Source organism: Xenopus tropicalis, chromosome 5, assembly GCF_000004195.4.
Source record: "Xenopus tropicalis strain Nigerian chromosome 5, UCB_Xtro_10.0, whole genome shotgun sequence".
NCBI lineage: Eukaryota > Metazoa > Chordata > Amphibia > Anura > Pipidae > Xenopus > Xenopus tropicalis.
Genome location: NC_030681.2, coordinates 123,080,725 through 123,102,416, shown reverse-complemented (window position 1 = coordinate 123,102,416; position 21,692 = coordinate 123,080,725). Strand labels below are relative to the sequence as shown.

The 21,692-nt window shown below is 36.8% G+C and overlaps 1 protein-coding gene and 1 long non-coding RNA gene across 3 annotated transcripts in view; one reads left to right on the top strand and one right to left on the bottom strand.

The window, feature by feature from the left end:
• LOC105945392 overlaps positions 1–21,692 on the top strand; it is a 143,649-nt gene that overhangs the window by 6,699 nt on the left and 115,258 nt on the right. The window lies entirely within an intron of this gene.
• clstn2 (calsyntenin 2) overlaps positions 3,506–21,692 on the bottom strand; it is a 438,919-nt gene continuing 420,732 nt past the window's right edge. The window contains exons 12-17 of the mRNA XM_002941193.5: positions 17,011–17,231; positions 15,243–15,413; positions 13,856–14,001; positions 12,387–12,504; positions 10,155–10,339; positions 3,506–4,824 (exon numbers count right to left, since the gene is read on the bottom strand). Coding sequence (XP_002941239.2) covers positions 4,606–4,824; positions 10,155–10,339; positions 12,387–12,504; positions 13,856–14,001; positions 15,243–15,413; positions 17,011–17,231 — 1,060 coding nt within the window. The 3' untranslated portion in view covers positions 3,506–4,605. The remainder of the gene's footprint in view (positions 4,825–10,154; positions 10,340–12,386; positions 12,505–13,855; positions 14,002–15,242; positions 15,414–17,010; positions 17,232–21,692) is intronic.

The following is a 21,692-nucleotide window of genomic DNA, read 5'->3' as shown; positions in this document are numbered from 1 at the left end:
TCTTTTTTTGACGCCGGCGACAATTTTTGGACGTGCAGCGAATTTTTCCGCTGCGAAATTTTTCACCTGCTCCGTGAAACAATCTGCCAATGGCGAAACGCGGAAATTCGCCGCGAATCCATGCCTGGCAAAACTTTTCGCCCATCACTATCTGTGGCGAATTTCCGCAGTTCGCCATTGGCGGATTAATTCAGGAAACCTGCAAATATTTGCTGCCGAAAAATTCTCTGCGGGACAAAAAACAGTCGGGCGCGTAAAAAAAATTAGTTTTGCACATTAAAAAAATAACGTGCATAAAAAAATTGTCATGGCAAAAAAATTGGATGCGGAAAATGTTGCACATCAGAAAAAATGATGTGACATTTTCCGTGTTTTGGGAATTTTTCACCATTTTGCAAATTTTTGCTAATTTTTCGACAAAGCGAAACAGGACCGCTCATCAGTAGTCACTTCCGCTACCCAGAGGCAAAATACACAGCCCTGATTACAGGTATGGGACCTGTTATCCAGAATAATTTGGATCACCGTAAAGTCTTAAGTCTACTAAAAATGTATTTAAACATGAAATAAACCCAATAGGATTGTTTTGCCTCCAATAAGGTTTAATTGTATCTTAGTTGGGATCAATTACAAAGTTCTGTTTTATTATCAAGTTGACTCCCTTTCTTCTGCTCCCATTACTATATTTCTTTTTGTTGTCTTAAAAAAACATTCAAGCTTTAATCAATTTTTAGGTTTTTAATATAATTTTGTTGGATAAAAACACAATCTAATCTATTCTTATTCATTCTTTTTTGAGGTCAAAGTAAAAATCCAGGTCTACTCAATTTATAACGGAATTCAGTTCCTAACAATCATAAATTTCATCTGTGTAACTATTTTTAAAATATGATTTGACTTAAATATTTTAGAGTATTTCTCTCATATATATGATGCAGCTTAATTAAGTATCTCTTTGTACCAAAGCATCTTTAACCATAAGCAGTAGAATAACACCTATGATATTACCAAATTTATTTCTGGCTTCTCAGTAAAGTTTTCAGTTGCAAGAATGAGATTATATAAAGGTGACTTATTCAGGGGCATTTTGGCACTGCCCTGAGGCAGCCTACTGGCACCCCCTCACCCCTCCATGCTTAGTTGCTTAGTGTCAGAGGGAGGCAGCATTGCTAGTGCAGAGAGAGAGCAACAGAGCCAAATTTCTGATTTAACTCTTAAATTACCAGAAGTGGCTTTTTGAAAGGTAACTATGGTGAGTGTTAGAATTCCCAGTCAATCACATCCAGACACTTTTATGTTTAAGAATATGTAGTAACAAAAGGATGTTGGGCAAGAAAACACACTCTTGCAACATGTGCAATAAATACATAAAAAAATGTCTATGCCATAAGGCATTTAGATGTTTATGACTAACTGATGTTTCATTATATTTGACACAACTGAAATAATTATTGTGCACCTTACAATATCATTTTCTCCCAAAAAGGGGAAGTTCACCCTTAAATTATTTTATGTTATAGAGAAACATATTATAAGCAATTATTCATTTGTTCTTTCTCATTTTATGTGCCCATTTGGACGAGACTGTGCCCAATTAGACATGGCCATGACTTTTTTTGACGCAAGATGAATTTTTTGCTGCACATTTTCGCTGTAGTTTTGCAAAACAATTCACCAATGGCAAAATGCGAAAATTCCCTGCGTGTCCATGACTGGCAAATCATCACTATTTTTGAATTAACAGTCTTATTCCACCCTGCAACTAAAAAAGGGCATCTGGTTTTGAGGGTCACTGTCACTGACAACCAAGAAACACATGGGGACAAATTTTAAAGAATGACATCAGAGCTCACCACAGTCTGCCAGAATAAATTTGATTGGTCTCTCTTCATTTCAATGGGATTTTCAGGAGCATATTTACAGTCTCAGTAAGAGTTCATGATTTGGGAAACACACCTTTAAAAATCCCATAAAAATGAATAGAGATTCCCTCTGGCAAGCTCTAATTTCAGTCTCTGATAAATATGTTTCATGGACTGTAAAGGGTTTGCTTTTATTCTTATGTTTTATTACTTATCTTTCTAATAAGGCCCTCGTCTATTCGTCTTTAATTCTGACTACCAAAATCGTATAACCACTTGCAACCAGTTAAAATTCCAAGCCTGAGAGCTGAGGAACAAAGGTATAAATATTAAAAAAATAATAATAAAACTGATTGTAGATTGTCAAGGAATAATACTATCTACATATACTATGGGGGAGATTTATCAAAGTTTGAGTAATTTTTTTCCCATGATTTGAGGGGTTTTTTTGCAATAAAAAAACTCCAATTTGAAATATGGTTCATAAAACTCGAATGTCTTGTATTAAGTGCAAAAAAACAGAAAACTCGAATGTAAAATTCACCATCTAAAAGCTTGTGAGTTTCTATAGAAGTCAATGGGAGCTGCCCTAGGCAAAGTCAGGCCATAATTTCAATTTGAGGTTTTTGAGTTTTTAAATTTGAAAATCTGAGATATCCGAGTTTTTTAATTTGGACAAGTTTTCCTTATTAATAAATAAGCGAGCAGTTGATTTGATTTAGAAAACAAACTCGAATTTACAAACTCAAAGATTGATAAATAAAATCATAGATTTTAATTTTCAGATGAGTTAATTCTTTAACAAAGTGACATTTTATTGGTATTATTCTGTATATATAGTATAATCTTATTCATGAACATTCTGTAGTCTGCAACTTATTATTCTGCCTAGTAGAATCTATTTTGCAGTATTCTCACCTTCTAGCACTTTAATGATTCTTATCAAATGGGATGTGATAATAAAATATATTCATTTGGTTCTAGTCCTCAAAGAGCAGACACATCCGTACACTTTATATAGTTCCCTGGTCTTTTTAAAGACGCTGCCCCAGTGTTAATGAATTACTACACTTAAATTCAGCGATCACTGTTTCTTCCAAGGTCAGCTCATCAGATGAGAAATAGAATTAAATAGAAATGTCACAAATCCTCACTGTAGGGCTGCACTCTTACAATACACCCAGCCAAATGTGGTTTTCATTATGTGTTATCAAATCCTTCACCGCTAGTTTTCTCACCTTATAGGGAATGTTGCCAGAAATAGAATTTTCTTCCAAAACCAGAAAGTGGTGTGACAGAAAATTAAACTCTGCTAATGCGTCTTCTAATTCTTTTGCATAGGAGATGGGCACAAGAAATCTGAATATGTGCAAATTGTTCCAATCTACATATTTTTCCTTTTCTCCTGATTGGCTTAGAGATAGGTACTGGGGCAAAATGCATTTTCTGAATAGCAACATCACACTATAGCCCAATAATTATGTATCCCTCTTATTCATATTACGGTCTTGATCTTTTTATCAAACAAAAGGTTGGGTAAGCAGATAAAACCAACACTAAAACAAACATTGTGGGTGGCTCACGTTTGTTCATGCTTTTACAGAGATTGAAAAAATTCTAAACAAACTTTCCCAAGAAGCTGATTTTGAATCCTATCTTTTATTCCATGTGTAAGGACTGTGGCTCACAGCCTTATTTGATACCAGTTCTCCCCAAGAAGACCAAGGTGATCATAAAACTGAGTGCCATAGGCCCAAGAGCATTCATATTGTTTTCAAGAATGGGCCACATACTGTAGTCTAACTTGGTACAATTCATTAATCAATATTTCTACTTTATGAAAAAATAGCATAACAGGATAAATTGACAGGATGGGGGTATGTTTTTTTTTTTTTACATAATGTATGTGTGTGTGTGTGTGGGCATATATTTCAAGAGCTGTCCCCACTAGAGATTTAGCATTTTTTTTTAACATAGTCCATCAAATAACCCAGAAATAAAACCAACTTCATTGGATCTGATTTTCTTTTCTGGTATATTTTAAACAAATTGGTTCTTTGAAACGTAAATGCAGCTTTTGGTCAAGCTCCATAAAAATGTCAGCCCTTTATATATGATCAGTATTACAGAATTGGAGTAGATCGTAGTCAGCTACGTACCCCCTGTTACATATATATACACACACACTCACACACACGCCTTTTACATTTTAATTAAAGCTGAATGCGTTCCAATAAATGTAAAACCATTGTCTCTGGACGAGTGTGCAATGCATAGCAAACTGGTAACTGCTTCCCCGTTATACATTTGAGCTGCGTATGGGATACAGGCACGGAAAGTCACTGCAGCTCTTAAAAGACATTAAGTCCATCAATTTAGCTTCTTAACTTGCCAGATAAGCCCCTTTGTGTAAGATGCACACTCAACAAGAGCAAACAGGATCATATATTATCAAACACCGATGGTTTGGGGACAGCTGTAGTGTACGTGGGTATCAGGTCTTGGTTCTTTGGAACCAAAGAAATTTCATGTATATCCACCCTGCCTTATAACTAATAATTAACTCTTCTAGTTTACAAAAGTAATGATGTACTCTGCCAATCTATACATATAGCTATTGCTTGCCAGCATTTAAGAAAAAGGTCTTCGCACACAATGATAATCCTGTCACTTAAACAGAGTCTTTAACTAACTTGCCTCTGAAATAAATAAGATTTGTGTTTACAAAAGGAAGAAGAAAATTTTAGTATGTAAGTGTTAGGTGATTCCATGCCAGGTGTCCTCTCCGTGCTGCATTGTGTTGCTTTGCCTTTGCTTGGGTTTCCATATCTTCTTCATCACTTTCATCAGAGTCACCACTTGTACTCTCATCCTCTTCCTCATCATCATCCTCTTCTTCAATTTCCTCCTCCTCCTCCTCTACTTCACTCTCACCTTCATTTGTTCCATGAGTTTCATATTTCTAAACAAAAGAAGGAAGACAGATATACAATGTTATAGTATACACAAGTATATTAAAATATAAAGGAACAGTAACACCAAATGAAAATGTTTTAAAGTAATTCAAATAAAATGTACTGTTGCCCTGCACTGGTAAAACTGGTGTATTTGCTACAAAAAAAGCTACTATTGTTTAAAGACAGCCATTCAAGCTGGAAAAATGGAAAAAAATGCACCGGTTACAAAGCAGATAAGCTGTGTAGAATATAATGGAGCTTTATCTGTTATCTGCTAAGTAACCTGTGCCTTTTCTCCTTTGAATGGCTGCCCCCATGGCTACACAGCAGCTTTGTTTATGTAACCTATAGTAGTGTTACTGAGGCAAACACACCAGTTGTACCAGTGCAGGGCAGCAGTACATTATATTGTAATTACTTTTATACACTTTCATTTTTTTAGTGTTGTCTTGGGATGACAGTCAAAGCTATGAATGTTGATAAGATTGTTGATGCAAGATAATCCTTGTTGGCAGGATACAGGAGTTAATAAACTGTATGTAAGTGGGCATTAAGCTTGCACTTCTAGTCCATAACCAGTGTTATTCATTGCAGTATTCTGCCCTTGTACTAATATATCCCATATGATAAATATTTAAAATAGACAGTATCAGAAAAATTGACAAACCATATCCTGTTTAACCATATCCTTTGATAAAAGTATAGTGAAAACATATCTGGTCTGTTTTACTGGTTCATTGTACTTTCATTTTTATAGGTTTAATAGAAGCTGATAAATCATTCATGCACATTTGTTCTATAATTTACATTTTACAGTTTTGTCACAAATTGAGTGTGACATATGCATTCATTCTGGTTGAGAAAACCACCATGAGAATTTCAGAACTCTCTGAACAGGGGACAATATTGTCCATTTACAGTACCCAGTGAGCCATGCAGTGTAGAAATTGGCAAACAAGGTCAGGCTTTCCCAGAGTGGCAGAGGGGAAGCAATTATGAACAATACTTCTCGTACTGTTACCTTGTGTATTCCCACTATATTTTCCTTGAAAAATAAATCTGTTCATTCTTAACAAACTTTGGGTAAAGCATTTTAAAATACTGTCTGAACCATAACCAAAGCTCTCGTAGCATCCCTGCTTATTAAATACTTATGTGTAAAAGTGCTGTCCAATTTATAGAGGATTCCTTTTTTAGCTCACATCTGTGTTTTTATTAAGCTGCACTCCCAGGAAGCACACACCTAGGTATTCAGGCCCTACATCAATCTAATGGGCCCTTGCTGCATCATAATACATTTCAGTGGATGGGTAGACCACCTCCACACAGTTGAAATGCTAATGTAGGCCAAGTTGACTTCCCCCAACCCCATAGTTATACAAAGGAATTTGTTTTATGTCAATGGTATAAAAATAAGAAACTATATGTATCATAAAAAGGAGGGTACGTTTATGTCCCATTTTCAGCCTTCTTACAAATTATTTCTTTTGCTGTTCTTTCCTCCTGTCCTCACTGTTTCTACCTTATTTCTCTTCTGCTGTAAACGTCATCCATTTAATTTTTTTTGTGCCCTCATTACATTTCCATTTTATCACTCTTTCACTCTCCCTTTACTCTGCATTTCTTCTGATCAACCACCAGCACCTTTCCCTTCCATCCTTCGTTCGTTATAAATGTAATCTGGCATTAATAGATACCCAACGTTCCAACATGCAGTGTAAGGACCTATAGGGTTAACATCCCCTATAGCTTTAAAATGTCCTTATTTCCATTGCTACTAGGCAGATGCCCATGTATCTATTTTGCTATTAGCATAATGTGTGATATTGCATGTATCTGTATGTCCAATGTATTAAACCTACTTATTGTACAGCGCTGCGGAATATGTTGGCACTTTATAAATAAATGTTAATACTGTATATACTCGAGTATAAGCCTAGTTTTTCAGTACCCAAAATGTGCTGAAAAAGTCACCCTCGGCTTATACTCGAGTCTGGTGCCATGGGTCCCTCTAGACTAGCACCCTCTCTCCTTTGTGTGCAAATTAGGCCACCCACAACCAGACCCGCCAGTGCCCTGGCCTAGGCTCCCACTAGCAATACTTATTTCCCCTTACATCCCTCCGGGACTGGGTCTGCTGCCAGTTTGCCAATGTGCAATGAGCATGGGGTAGTACTCATATTGTTTTTGTTGACCCTCTTCTCCGCTTACAGAGCTAGTTTACTGTTTTTCTTTAAAATAAATATTGAAAAACATATACCCCACTGATGCCTCATTTAATGTCATTTTATTGGTATTTATTTTGATTATTAAAACTTATGAGTAGCGGCTGCATTTCCCACCCTAGGCTTATACTCGAGTCAATACGTTTTTCTAGTTTTCTTTGGTAAAATGAGGTACCTCGGCTTATATTCGGATCGGCTTATACTCGAGTATATACGGTAATAATAATAATAATATTGGCCCATAAGGCTTATGACCACTTCCTGCCACACTTTCATATTTGGTAGGGGGAGGATCTTTCTCTTTTGGCCTGAATCTGTTGAACCAGGTGGATGCTGCAGGGAGCCTGGATCAACAAGGCCCAGAATTGTTTTGCCATAGAGGGGCCAGTACCTTTAGTGAAGTCTCAGAGCAGGAACCCTGTGAATGAGGGTCTTGTGATTATTGATCACCCTGCATAGCATAAAAAATAAAAAAACTCCTCCATCACTATTTCACATTTGTCAGTGGGAAGTGTTGTTTAACAACAACCTCCATACACAACCACATAGCGAAGGCCCATCCTTTGAAAGAAAATCGTACCCCATGCTCTAACCTAACTAGCTGGATGAGTGCTATTCTAGCTTCTCCTAATACTCCTAATACAAGTTGGAATTATGCATGGGTTAAGCATTTACAAACTGCACTTAAATAGACAGTCTCTCCTAAACCTGAAAAATGTAAGTTTCCAGTTGTAATGCACCAAACTGTTTTAATTGCATTGCTTTTAAAATACTGGGATATCTTCTACTAAGAAAGTGCTGTCCATTTCTGTTTTTAATACTTTTCTAAAGATCATTATTACTAAAAGCAAAATACATGCAGCCTGAGAGAATGTTGATATTCAAGGCCACACTGGATGCACATTTGCTTCTCCCCATCATGTCCATTTATTTGTGCTTTGTGGCTTTATATACAATATTCAGTGGAGCTCAAGTTGGTGATCACAATAAACACTTGTAGAAGTTAAAGGACAATTTTCTTCAGACTATTAAAATGTCCTTTCCCTCTACATCTGCTTTGAAATCTTGTATTGCTGTTTATTATTACTATGTATTGTGTACTAAATGAAACATCATTTGTGCTTCTCAATACATGATTGCACATTAAATGCAAGTACACTTGTGTAATAGACTGTTCTTGGAAAAAAAAACAATTTTAAAAGGTAAAAAATGACAGCATTGTGCTGAGCATCCACTTTTATCAGATAAAAAAAACATCCAGAGAGGGGGTGGGAAAGAAGGCATGTTTAACAGTAATGTAGGGAGATTAACGCTTAAAGGGACTGTAAACCCAACTAGACCATTTTGCACAATGAAAGCAAACGTAGCAGCTTTCCAATATAGATTCACACATTTTCTGAATGTTCTCTGCTACTCCCTGCCTTGCTGATCCTGACTACATGTGCCATCACAAAAAATTGCAGTAATCAGCTCTGCTCTAGCCAAGACTCCCATAATGCCTCCTCTAACCAGTGGATTAACCAAAATATGATACATGATACAAATATGATTACCCTACTTAGAATATATTTTGAGGTTTTCGAATTTGTATTAATTTGTCGTTTTTATATTCTGATTTTTTAGTTGTAACATCCCACAGTATTTGTTCAGGCAGGTTTCATTCTATAACAATTAGTAAGATTGAGAAAGAAAACCTAAGATGTATCTCACTGAAAGGGCCTGAAAATACCATACAATAATAAAACACATTATTCAGTGAGAAACACAACCATTTATTGGCTCAGAATTTAAATACAAATTTCAAAAAACAAAAAACAAGACATACTATACCAAATGGAAGGTACATCCCATGCTACCTGGCACCCTCTCTCCTTCCTAACGCGTTTCGCACACTAAGTGCTTCATCAGAGGAAGTGTTTGATTATTGTTCAGGCAGGTTTCCCCTAGTTTGGACACCTAAAGGTTGGTCCTACAGTGTGTATGATTTCCCCTTCCCGGTTGCTCCTCTGCAGTTCTAATAAACCCCAGTAGGTGGCAGGGGACTCCAGTATAAAAGGGAAAGCCCAGGTGTGCTTGAGGTCTTTTCCTGGGACCTCACCCATCATGGAGAGGATTACAGGTCAGTGTGTTAGTAAGTTCAAGACAGAGAGAAGGTAGCTCTGAAAGGAGATGCTCTAGGAGCGAGAGATAGGTCAGGGAAGGTAGCCAGGTAGTTGAGTGCCCCACCGAAGAGATTAGAGGGATATCAACCTGGGTGGTCAAAGCCCCATTTTGGAAATGGGGTTGTATAATAATACACCAGGGTTTTGTTATACATAGAATTCAGTTCTATAGTACATACCTGTACATTTCTTAACTGAAGAAAAAGATGGAGAGTAGATGGTCTGCAATATACTCCATATTTCCTTTATTGCTCATACATTCATCTGAATGTCTAGGCTTCTATGCAGCAGCATGGTATTGTAAGTAAAGGTGATACCCCAAATCCATTTAATTACACTAATTTGTTTTTTCTGCTTCTTCTGGAGAGGAAAATCTAGGTATTTACCAAACTCTCACACTTTTGCATTTCTCATGTGAAGACCTATTGAGCAGTGATGAGCTAATATTTGTCCCATTTTGCTGAAAAAATTTACATGAATGTGACTTATTTGACATGACCGCAACTTTTTTTTTTACATGACCGCTTCTTTTTTTCTCTTAGTGAATTTTTGTCATGCCCAATTTTTGCAGCAGTTTCGCAATAAAAAAATTCCCAATATTGAAATGCGGAATTTTACAGCAAAGTTACGCTGTATTACTACTATTAAGCTGTAGCCACATAACGCAATATCAAAATGCACCATTACCTATATCTTTTCTCTCTGTTGAAGAATAAATCCATACAGTACTTGTAAATAAAGTAACCTTTACACCTTTAGCATTGTAAAACATTACAAATTAACTTATGGATATAAATATCTTTTATTAAATCATACATCATCTTTTACAATTGGTTTTACAACTTTATTATTTTATATATGAATGTACATTTTTTTTGTTTGTGTTTCTATATGCGAGTGTCACCTTATCGTAATCACTGGTATGGAATGTATAGGTTTGGTACTCACCTCCATTGGGTTCACTGTGATAGTCAGAGCCGAGTCATCCCAAGTTAGTTCATCATCTTTTACAGCCTCTTTTTCTTGGAAGTCATGCTGGTGCACGGCCCGCAATCTGAAGATGCCCAAAACTACAATAATAACCAGAATACTGACACAGGCCACTAAGACAATGGTGGTAGCGCCTGGAGAAACTGAAAATACAGGAAAATGAATTAGCATAGTTTAAGAAGAAGAAAATCAATAGACAGTGATGCAATGGTTCACAGGGATAAGCTTTCCATTATTTGCATCCAACCATGGATCACACATGTATTACTTTATCCACAGGGATAGACTGAATGAATATTTATCATTTGGTCAGATATTTAATTTGACATAAAACCAGTAAAGTAGCCCTATTTCAGTCCCGCTTGGATGGTTTGGTATACTTGCTGAGGCTTGTATGTGTAGCCTGTATAAATGTGCCAAATACATTTTACACTGTGACAGTACTGCTCCATCCCAGGCTATGCCGTTGGGAAATTAAAATTGTTAGCTAGTGACAATACAACTTGTGGGATAATATTTTTTTAATACTTCCAGCATTAAGTGTACCTTATTCACCTGATCGGCACTTTATTTTACATTATGTTGTTGGATTACCGTATATACGCAAATATAAGCCGATCTGAATATAAGCTGAGGTACCTAATTTTACCTAAGAAAACTGGAAAAACTTATTGACTCGAGTATAAGCCGAGGGTGGGAAATGCAGCAGCTACTGCTAAGTTTCATCAAAATAGATACCAATAAAATTATATTAAATGAGGCATCAGTGGGGTATATGTTTTTAAATATTTATTTCAAATAAAAACTGTAAACTAGGTCTGTAAGTGGAGGGTCAACAAAAACAATTGTTTTATCAACAATGATACCTCAAGGGGCTGATTTACTTACCCACGAACGGGTCGAAACGAGTTCGATTGCGTTTTTTTCGTAATGATCGGTATTTTGCGATTTTTTCGTATGTTTTGCGATTTTTTCGGATTCTTTACGAATTTTTCGTTACCAATACGATTTTTGCGTAAAAACGCGAGTTTTTCGTATCCATTACGAAAGTTGCGTAAAAAGTTGCGCATTTTTCGTAGCGTTAAAACTTACGCGAAAAGTTGCGCATTTTAAGTTTTAACGCTACGAAAAATGCGCAACTTTTCGCGTAAGTTTTAACGCTACGAAAAATGCGCAACTTTTTACGCAACTTTCGTAATGGATACGAAAAACTCGCGTTTTTACGCAAAAATCGTATTGTAACGAAAAATTCGTAAAGAATCCGAAAAAATCGCAAAACATACGAAAAAGTCGCAAAATGTTCATTTTCAAGTCGGAACTTTTCCAATTCGGGTCGGATTCGTGGGTTAGTAAATCAGCCCCCAAGAGTACTCCGCAACCAAGCTAAAACACAAAGAGTTAAAATCCTTCAAAACTATATATAGTTTATATAGAATATAAAGTGAAATGCCTAGTGAAGAATGGGACAGGGGAGGATGGTAGATGAAGATGAATTTGGGAGCGGGCCAGGGAACTGGAGGGTCTGGTTGCGGGTGGCCTAATTTGCACACAAAGGACAGAGGGTGCTAGTATGGAGGGACCCATGGCACCCAACTCGAGTATAAGACTTTTTGAGCACATTTTGGGTGCTGAAAAACTAGGCTTATACTCGAGTATATACAGTAAATAATTTCCTAATCCCTGTCATACTCTTGCAGGACTACCCATAACTCCAAACCCTACTCCAATCCTCCAACACTCGTTACTCTCATGATGAGATTACTCCAAACTCTTGTCTACAATATACTTGTAGTCATAGGAGGCTTTCAGGTATTTGATATATGTAATTTTTTACTTAGCAAATGAAGTGACTCTACATCATTCCATGCATTTCTCAGCAAGTTAGCAGTTAATACAGTACACAAAGAAATCAGAATGTTTCATTAAACGCTTTCCATACTTCCCAGCTTGCAAAGAAATGAAATGGCACTTAGGTCACATACTAGAAAAGACACCAGAACATGTTTTTATGAAAGAAAAAAAAGATAATTGCCTTACAAAATGCTTTTAGTTACTTGCAAATCTCTTATTTTTTTTATAGATAAAGTTGTATTGAAGGCTTAGCCTTTTCTAGGTTATGAATAATAATCATTGTTACCATCTATTAACCTGCATAAAATATTTCTGAATTTAATATACATTTTTACGTACCACGTGTTTCATGCTTGGATAATTCAGTGCTTGGATGTTGCAGTGATGGCATAAACTCTTGCTGTATCATCATATGATTTACATGATCCATAAAATTTGAATTGTGCAGTATATTAACCTAGATTATATTGGAAGATAATGCATTAGTTGTTATCTCCTGGGGAAAAAATGGCTAAACTACTAGAATTAGGACAATTTGAAAGGTGTGTAAGAGCAAGGGTGTTGGGAGAATTCACAATGGGGCTCGCACATGAAATTCACGCACAGCAGAATTATTCACACAGTGAACACAATTGCCCTTCCCATGTTTATATTTATAAAGCTGGACAAGATAGGTACATTTAATGGGCAAACCTGATTGCAAATTTTTATTTGCATTGCGAATGTCCTTAAGAGGTTTCAAATATGGCACAATTTGCAAATATTTATGTCACATTCTGCGTACGAATTACTCCACTTTTTTAAGTCACAACTTTGGTGGGGCACACCAATGGGCCTGCCAACAAATATCTGGCCAAAAATAATCAAACAAGGCAGCAACTACTTTTGTTCTAAAACCTGCAAGTAATCATATTGTAAGTTATTAAGCTAGCTTCCATTGTCTGTAGATGCTAAGGCTACACAACAGAGCCTGAATATAGCTGCATTTAATGTTTTCTGGCACTGTGCCTGGCTCATACTATCACTCAAAGTGTGTTAGTTTATTTGTCAATAAATACCTGTGTATTATCCCGGATTCGGTTCGTGATTGGGGCCGAATCCAGCCTTTTTTTGAAGGATTCGGTTTCGGCCGAATCCACAGTCCTGGCTGAACCAAATCCAAATCCTAATTAGCATTCGAAAGGGTTAAATGGTGGGGGGGAAATTTATTTTGCCATGCGTGCCACGAAAGCCAGCACTGTTAGTGGCCCACAATTTAGTGCGCAATTTTATAGCTGCCAATCCTCAACACTTTTTAAATGACTAGAACCAGGCACTGTTTAAAAATACACTTAATATACTATACAAAAATATGCATTGTACAATAATAGTCGCATTTAAATGTGTACAAATGCCTATTCTATTAGTGGAGGCTCTACAGAAGGAAAGGTGCCCTCCCTCCCAGAATTGTTGAATTTTCAACATGGATCATTCTGTGTCTTGAAATAAAAGGCACGGAGTCTCAATCTTTACGTTTGTGCTGTGCCTACCATTTCGGTGAAGTTAGGGGAGCTTACTGATACATCTGCCATTAACCTATTTAAGCTGAAATTAGTGTTACAAAGCTTGTTTGTAGCTATTCCAAAAATCATTTTGTTTTTGCCGACTATGCTACCTGTGTGAGTTTCACTCATCCAAGGCTTGAACAACATAAGGCTTTGCAGTACTAATGTACAGTAGGCTGAAGCTATTCAGGGCGATGGATGTTGCAGCATATTCATGATTTACAAAACCTTAACAACAGAAATCAACAGCAATAGATACCATACCTCAAGGTTAAGCTCATTACTTGTATAACGCCCATTTAATTCAGAGCACTTGACTTTAAATTTCCTGCCAAAGATTGATGCAGAGTCCCAATGCCGGTAGCGTATTTGCTGAAGAACATCCTCATAGCTTTTCATTGTGCCCACACCTAAAACAAGAATGGCTGTATTCAGCTTATTTTATACATAATACATGGTCTCTGCAACCAAATTAGATATTTTTCCTTTAGAAAGCTGCATACAGTATATGGCAAAACAAATGTGCCGTATAAAAATATTTAGTAGAGCAAATATTGAGCACAGTGGTTCTACTGAAGGGCAATGTTTGTGGTTGAGTCTGCACTACACCTTAGTACATGTCCAATCCACTTCTATTGCATTTGCGTTATGATGGCCGCAATGTCCTCTAGATGACACTAAGAAGGTCATAGTTTAAAATCTTCTGTTTCCAGGAAATGCAAAGAATCCTTCTGAGACTTGTATGGCTGACAACTTGGCCAAGTCACTTTCTTTCATATGCCAATGTGCAGATGTACCACTGATGAAATACACATAAAATGTTTTTCATATCCAGTAGAATTTTTCTTTGTCAGTAACATGGCTTCCATGATATTTCTATGTTTTCTTTTTTTTTATATTTTGTTTTGTCACTGTTTTATAAAGCCTGATATACTTGGATAAAGTATACTTGGGGGTAAAGGTGTTTTTTTTTCACTTTTATTTTAACTAGTCCTCAGGTTAACCTCCCAAAGGTCTGGGTAGCTTCAGAGTTGGGAGGAGAGTTCTGTTTCCATTTCCAGGTCAAAGTTACCTGGCAGTTTTGTAATTGCCCAAGGATGTCAAGTTTCCCTATTCTTAAAAATAAAAATGGGAGCCACCAAGCCACCTTTTGTCATTTTGGTCTGCACTTGCTAGAAGGGGTGATAGGGGTGCAAAGTCTGAGATGGCGGTAATCCTTAGTAGGGTAGCTAGTGTCAGGGAAAATTCTTACTCTACGAATAGTAAGGTTGAGGGTATTTAGTAGAGCAGCCTGAGGCTCCAACTAGTACCCTGCCTGAATCCAATACATCCAGGGTATAGCAACCCCAAAAAGACTGTAGGTGATCCATCAGAAAAAGTGTTAACTATTGTTTTCCATAACCACTGGCAACCAGCTTACTGAAATGTATTTTGTGTGTGTGACGTTAGTGTGGTTAACCCTCCCTTCATCCTATTGAGAGGGACTATCTGAGAGAGAGTCTCATGTAATGTATATTCTACTGGGAGCTGCAAGGACTTCTGACCCACCAAGTCTGAGTTGGATAAGAACTAGCAATAACCTAAATAGCATCACACACATTTAAACAGTAAATTATGAGTTATATCTTGGTTAAAAATTACAAAAACCTACCATAGATTGAGTACCCCTTAGTAGAATTTGTAGCCTCCAGATGTTTGCCTTGGAGAGCAGTGCGGTCCAGCTCTAAACACTCCTTTTTCACATCCAGCTCCTCCCCACTGACCATAACATCACAGAAGTCCAAGTGATGTAGAGTTTCTTCCACCACTACTGGGGCATTAGCTGGGAATAAAAGTAACCATAACCAAGCTTGATCGATTTACAGATACCAAACACTATTTGTTGCCATCCTACAATTGGTTAATAGTGACTTCGCTATAAGGTAACTTTGCCCAGTTACAAATACAAACTTTGCCCAGTTACAAATACAAACTTTGCCAGTTTACAACAGGTAAGCCAAAAAACAGGAAACACAACAGATGACATATATAAATAGATCAAAACACTAGAATATATTCAACTATCCTTCTATTAGAATATATTAGAATGGCTCAGTTACAGTTGTGTACTTGTTTTACTTGAAGAAAATAAACCATTTCTTCTGTTCATTCTAGTTTATTTCATCTTTACTACATGCAAGGATATGAAAACGCTTAGCTGTTTAACGCAAAATATATCAGCTTCTTTTAATCCGAACATAAAGTGTAATGGTCTTCAGCCAAGCCGATAAACCCTATGGCGTTAAATAAATGGAGTATGGACAATACTGAAAGCCAAAAGTCATTGCATGCAATTGATGGCACACTACTACATGAATCTAGCACTAACCTTTCTATCATCATTTTAAGGGGGTTGATAATAATAACTTAGCTCTGCAGGGCAGTAATAATATGTGAAGATGATATGGAAATTAATTTTATATAAAAAGCAAAAATGCTCTGCTCAGATAGCCAGCTTTGGTTATACAAATTAAAGAGTGTCACATATATTTCAAATGTGTAAAAAGTAAGGAGAAACTTGTGATCAGCAATATGGAATGAAAGCCTCAAACCATATTTTAGGCCTGCTTACCCCTCCATACACACACACACACAAAAAGATTCTAATACATCATTAATCCATACATACAACTTCCTCGCCACACCTTTAGGGCCGTGACAGACAGGGAGATTAGTCGGCCCTTAACTATATACACTTTTAAGTAGCAGGGAAATCAAAATAGTTTGCAGCAATAGCGTGAAATTTGTTTTTCCTTGTGCTGCTTGTCATTAGGTTGCATAATACAGTTGAGATCTGAATTTGTGCACTCACTTAAAATTGTGCTTCGATCTTCTGTGGAGTCTGCAAGATTTATAAAGCCCTATCCTGCCCTTTAAACAATCAATTAAATGATTTATGTGAAAAAGAGGAAAACAAGTGTTTCAAAGTTTTAGAATGTGACTGTGCAATTAAGAAGGGATACTGTTGTTGTATGTTTGCATTTGTAGTTACCTGGTATATTGGCAAAATCAGGGGAGGGAGGTCATCAGGGGCAGTGCCGGCCCAATCATGCAATTGTACCCATTTGATTGCACAAAAAACTCCCATTTATTAAGTCAAAAGACACTTTCATATATTTAGGCTCAGCGTTGCTCTGGTCCTGAATTAAACACAGGGCACCTACTGACACAGGGAAGCTCTTGAATATCTCCACCTCCATAGGTGGCAATAGCTCCACAGAGCCTGTGTCAATAGATGTATCTAGAACGTCAGCTGTACACATCATTTTGACAGTGACTAAAGTGACAGCATTTTCCGAGCAATGGCTTTGCGTGCTTGTCCAACATTATTACAAAGGTTCCATATGGTTAAATCCCAAAAACAGTAAAAAGCCACTTACTTTTGCCAACATTCTTACTCAGTCTCTTCTCCATCTTTGTCACTGTGCTGGTTATTCGAATGTCTGGCAATAAAATAACACCATTTGCATTTTCAAACTCTGACGCTGGGCGTGCAAAGTGGTCCATTCCAGTGACTGTTATCTTAGGTTCATTCGCTTGGACAACCATAATATACGCTTCGATATCCGGTATCGTGATGCAAGTATCTTCTCCAAAGCATCTGGAACCAATAATAAATATTCAGCTTGAAAAACTATTGCTGGTACTATCCCTTTATTAACCAAATTCAATCAGCTATACGATATAAGGAACTGTTGTATTTTAATGCATTTTAATTAAATTTGATATTGTATTGTATTAACAATTTTTTGTCACCCTTTATGATAATCTAATGGGAAGGTGATGCTTTCTAGATGAGTCCTACCAGAGAATGCCCTGGGTGTTAGGGATACCTCAGAAACCAACCAAATAGACTGGTGAATGGCTAATGACTGGCCTTTAGGTATTTGCAGTCTGTATTTTCTCTCCAGAGAGAGATCCCACTAGTCAATAGCAAGATAATAAGGGGACACCCAGGCCAATTCTTTCCAAACCCAAATATATTTGCTAATTTCAAAATAGTGCTAAAATTGCTATTTAAATTGTTTACATTATTTAAGTGTATTCCCAACAGAATATCTAAGGATTGTGGATAACTTTTATATACCTATCTCAATTGTAATATCCAAGACGTATTTACTAAATCCTCCATAATTTCTTTTCCCGCTCTAGCACTGGGGATCAGTTTTTATGAATAGTTTTCACTGTGCTTGATAATGGGCCTCAAAATTACTTGGTCATTAGTAAATGTAACATGTCCACCCAACAATAATCCCTGTATAATACCCACATTAGGATTTTGATCACTGAATAATACACTTTATGATTTTGACTACTTCAGAACCAATTGCTGCCAGGGCTAATCTTTAGTACAATCAATATGTAAATAGCTAACGGGCATTTAATTAATATTTCAACAGCAAGTCTACTGCAAGTTAATTAGACGTTGCTGCGTGTAATTGTTATCGCTACTAACATATGGTGCTCTACCGCAATATATATCTACAATAACCAGCTTACAGTAATAGAGATATCTTGTTAAAAGTCAATCAAACCCTTTGGAAACACATTTAGGAATTCAGCTCACTGTGCTTTCTGCAATAGGACTATCGAGTACAAGAAAACAACATTTTACCGAAACTATTCGACTCATTGGCTAGTTTGTTTCATTAGACTGTATCTGTAGACTGGCTTAAAGTTTCTCTTCCAAAAGCAAACACTAGATGAGGCTACACCAATCTACAAAATGAAATCTAGGCCTTTGGCCTTTATTTAATGAATTGTCAAATACCAGTACAGGTATGTGATCCACTATCCAGAAAACCCCAGGTCCTAAGCATTCTGGATAATAGATCCAATACCTGTATAAAACGTTGCTACTTTTCCAAGATTTACTATTCGTCAGTGAAAATTAACCAAGGAAAAACTTGTCGCTGAAAAAACGTTGCGGTTGCATCAATATAAACGCAGTCAAGTTTAAAAATAAATTTAAAAAAAGGGGGAAAAGATGGAGTTTTAGTAAAATACAGTTTTCTCTTAAAATTCCCTAAAGAGCAACTATAAAAATGTAATATGTTAAATCTCATGGAAATAAGAAACTTTCAACTTTCATTTCTCAATTGACCCTCTCAGCAATATGTCTCTATAAGCAGCTTTGTCTCTAATACTAGGAAATAAGTTCAAATCAATGTATTTGACCAAACTGTGGATCAAAATCTGACTCCGACATCTTATTATACAAACTTTTAAAATTGATTTTATTAATTAGGTTCCTTATTTCCATTTGATGAAACATTTTACATTTTTATTTTGTCAATATTTCCCTTAATTATTAAGCTTGAAATGCAAGTTGTTACATTAAGGAGCCATTGCCACATTTAGGTGACCTTGAGCAAATAACTGTATTTTTCTTTCTCCCCACAATCTATTTAAAATGACATGTACATATCTTCATGAGTCAGACATAATGCAATGCCATCATCACTAGAGAAAACTATTATTTAAGAAGAAATAACAGCTTCACAGCCAGTAATTGTGGGTGTTCTGCTGCTTTGTAATGGAATGTATTATCCATGTCCTAATTTACTGGATTTCTTGCCAACAGCCGTTTCTAGAACTCGGACAGTTAGCAATTGTAAAAGCTTATTATGAACATGAAACTGTTATAAGCATAACAATGAATATTGCTTTCTGTAAATGGGAAGAGTTTTGTGGGCTACAAACCCAGCTGTAAAGTAAAGATATATTTCTGAATTCCATTATCACCCTCCTCAAGTCCTTGTACTCAATGGACACCATTATTTGTGTATCTAGAACAACAGTGCTCACAGAAAGCTACTGTTTGGGAGCTGATCAACATAAAAGAGAACACCCCCTTCTCTTCCTTTAACCCCTTGTGTCTCCACTCTTTCTAACAGGCAACCCACCAAACTATAACCCACATCATTCCTTACACATTCTTCCAGTTCCCTCCTTCCTAGCCCTGTCATGGCCCTTTCAATCCCCAGGTCCTGGCTCACTTCCCTTGGTCATTATTCACCTGTTATCCAGAATGCTGGGAACCTGGGGCTTTCCAGAAAAGGAAATTTGGATCTTGATAAAAAAATTACACAATAATTGAACCATATAGATCAGTGATCCCCAACCATTGGCTCAAGGGCAACATGTTGCTCACCAACCCCTTGGATGTTGTTCTCAGTGCCCCCAAACCAGGGAGTTATTTTTGAATTCCTGACTTGGTGGCAAGTTTTGGTTGAATGAAAACAAGATTTACTACCAAATAAAGCCTCCTGTAAGCTGATAGTGTGCATAGAGGCTGCCTAATAGCCAATCACAGCCCTTATTGGCACCTCCATGAACTTTTATGATACTTGTGTTGCTCTCCAAGTCTTTTTATATTTAACTGTGGCTCATGAGTAAGAAAGGTTGGGGATCCCTGATAAAGAATTTTCTTGCCTCACATAATGATTAATTATATTGTAGCTGGAATTAAGTACAAGGTACTGTTTTATTATTATCAGATTAAAAGGAAATCATATGAATTATTTGATAAAAATGGACTTTGTGGGAGATGGCCTTCCTATAATTCAGAGCTTTCTAGATAATGGGTTTCCAGATAACTTGTCCCAAATCATTTGTTTTATGTAAGAAAGAGACAGACGAGTATAAAGCCTACAATTCCAACATCCACCTCTCAAAATGGGAACAGACAAAATAATTATCTATGCTCTGATATTGTACATGATGCCTCACAGTGGGGGTAATTTCTAAAGTTTGCATATTTTTTTTCCAAATGGTTGTTTTGCGCATGTTTTCACGTAAACATTTTGCACTGCTGTGCCTGTATATCCTTTTATTTGCGAATCCCAGTGAGATGCGAATTGGCACAAAAATTTGCAAATGAGATCGCAAATTACGTGAGCCCACTGTGCGCATTTATTATATGCCGACTTTCACACTGCAAATATAAACGTATAATTGGAAAAGTTTAGTGAATACTGTTTCTGCCACCAAAGTTGTGTGAATAAAATTTAGCAATTATGTTTGCACATTAAATGCACCAGTCTGGTCCAGCTTTACAAAATATAAACACAAGCTGGGCAAATAAATTCACATAGTTACATAGTGTTGAAAAAAGAGTCCATCAAGTTCAACCCATCCAAGTAAACCCAGCACACACAACCCACACCTACCAATCTATACACTCCCATACATAAACTATAAATACAACCACTAGTACTAACTGTAGATATTAGTATCACAATAGCCTTGGATATTCTGATTGTTCAAGAACTCATCCAGGCCCCTCTTAAAGGCATTAACAGAATCTGCCATTATCACATCACTAGGAAGGGCATTCCCCAACCTCACTGCCCTCACCATGAAAAACCACCTACGCTGCTTCAAATGGAAGCTCCATTCCTCTAATCTAAAGGGGGGACCTCTGGTGCGTTGATTGTTTTTATGGGAAAAAAGAACATCCCCCATCTGCCTATAATCCCCTCTAATGTACTTGTACAGAGTAATCATGTCCCCTCGCAAGCGCCTCTTTTCCAGAGAAAACAACCTCAACCTCGACAGTCTAACCTCATAGTTTAAATCTTCCATCCCCTTAACCAGTTTAGTTGCAGTCTCTGCACTCTCTCCAGCTCATTAATATCCTTCTTAAGGACTGGAGCCCAACTATGTAACTGTGCGAATAATTCTGCGCTACACAAATTTTATAAATGACCCCCCCCCCCCCAGTGCTTTGCATATTACCTTATAAAGGCATTTGCAATAGTGATGGGTAAATCTGTCCTGTTTTGCTTTGCTAAAAAAATCACAAAGCACTACAAATTTGTGAAACACGTTGAAGTCAATGGGCATTTTTTAGTGGCGAAACCTAGCAAAAATGTTGCTCATCACTAATATGCAAATCATTATGTAAATCTTTACTGCGTACCTAAATATTACATATGCTTGACTGGCAGCAAAAAATCAGTATATAAGTAAGTGTATGTGTGTATATTAAATTCAATATTTATTATGAAACAATGTTGTGTTTTTTTCTCCTCTCTGCCTTCTGTTATTAACCTAATTC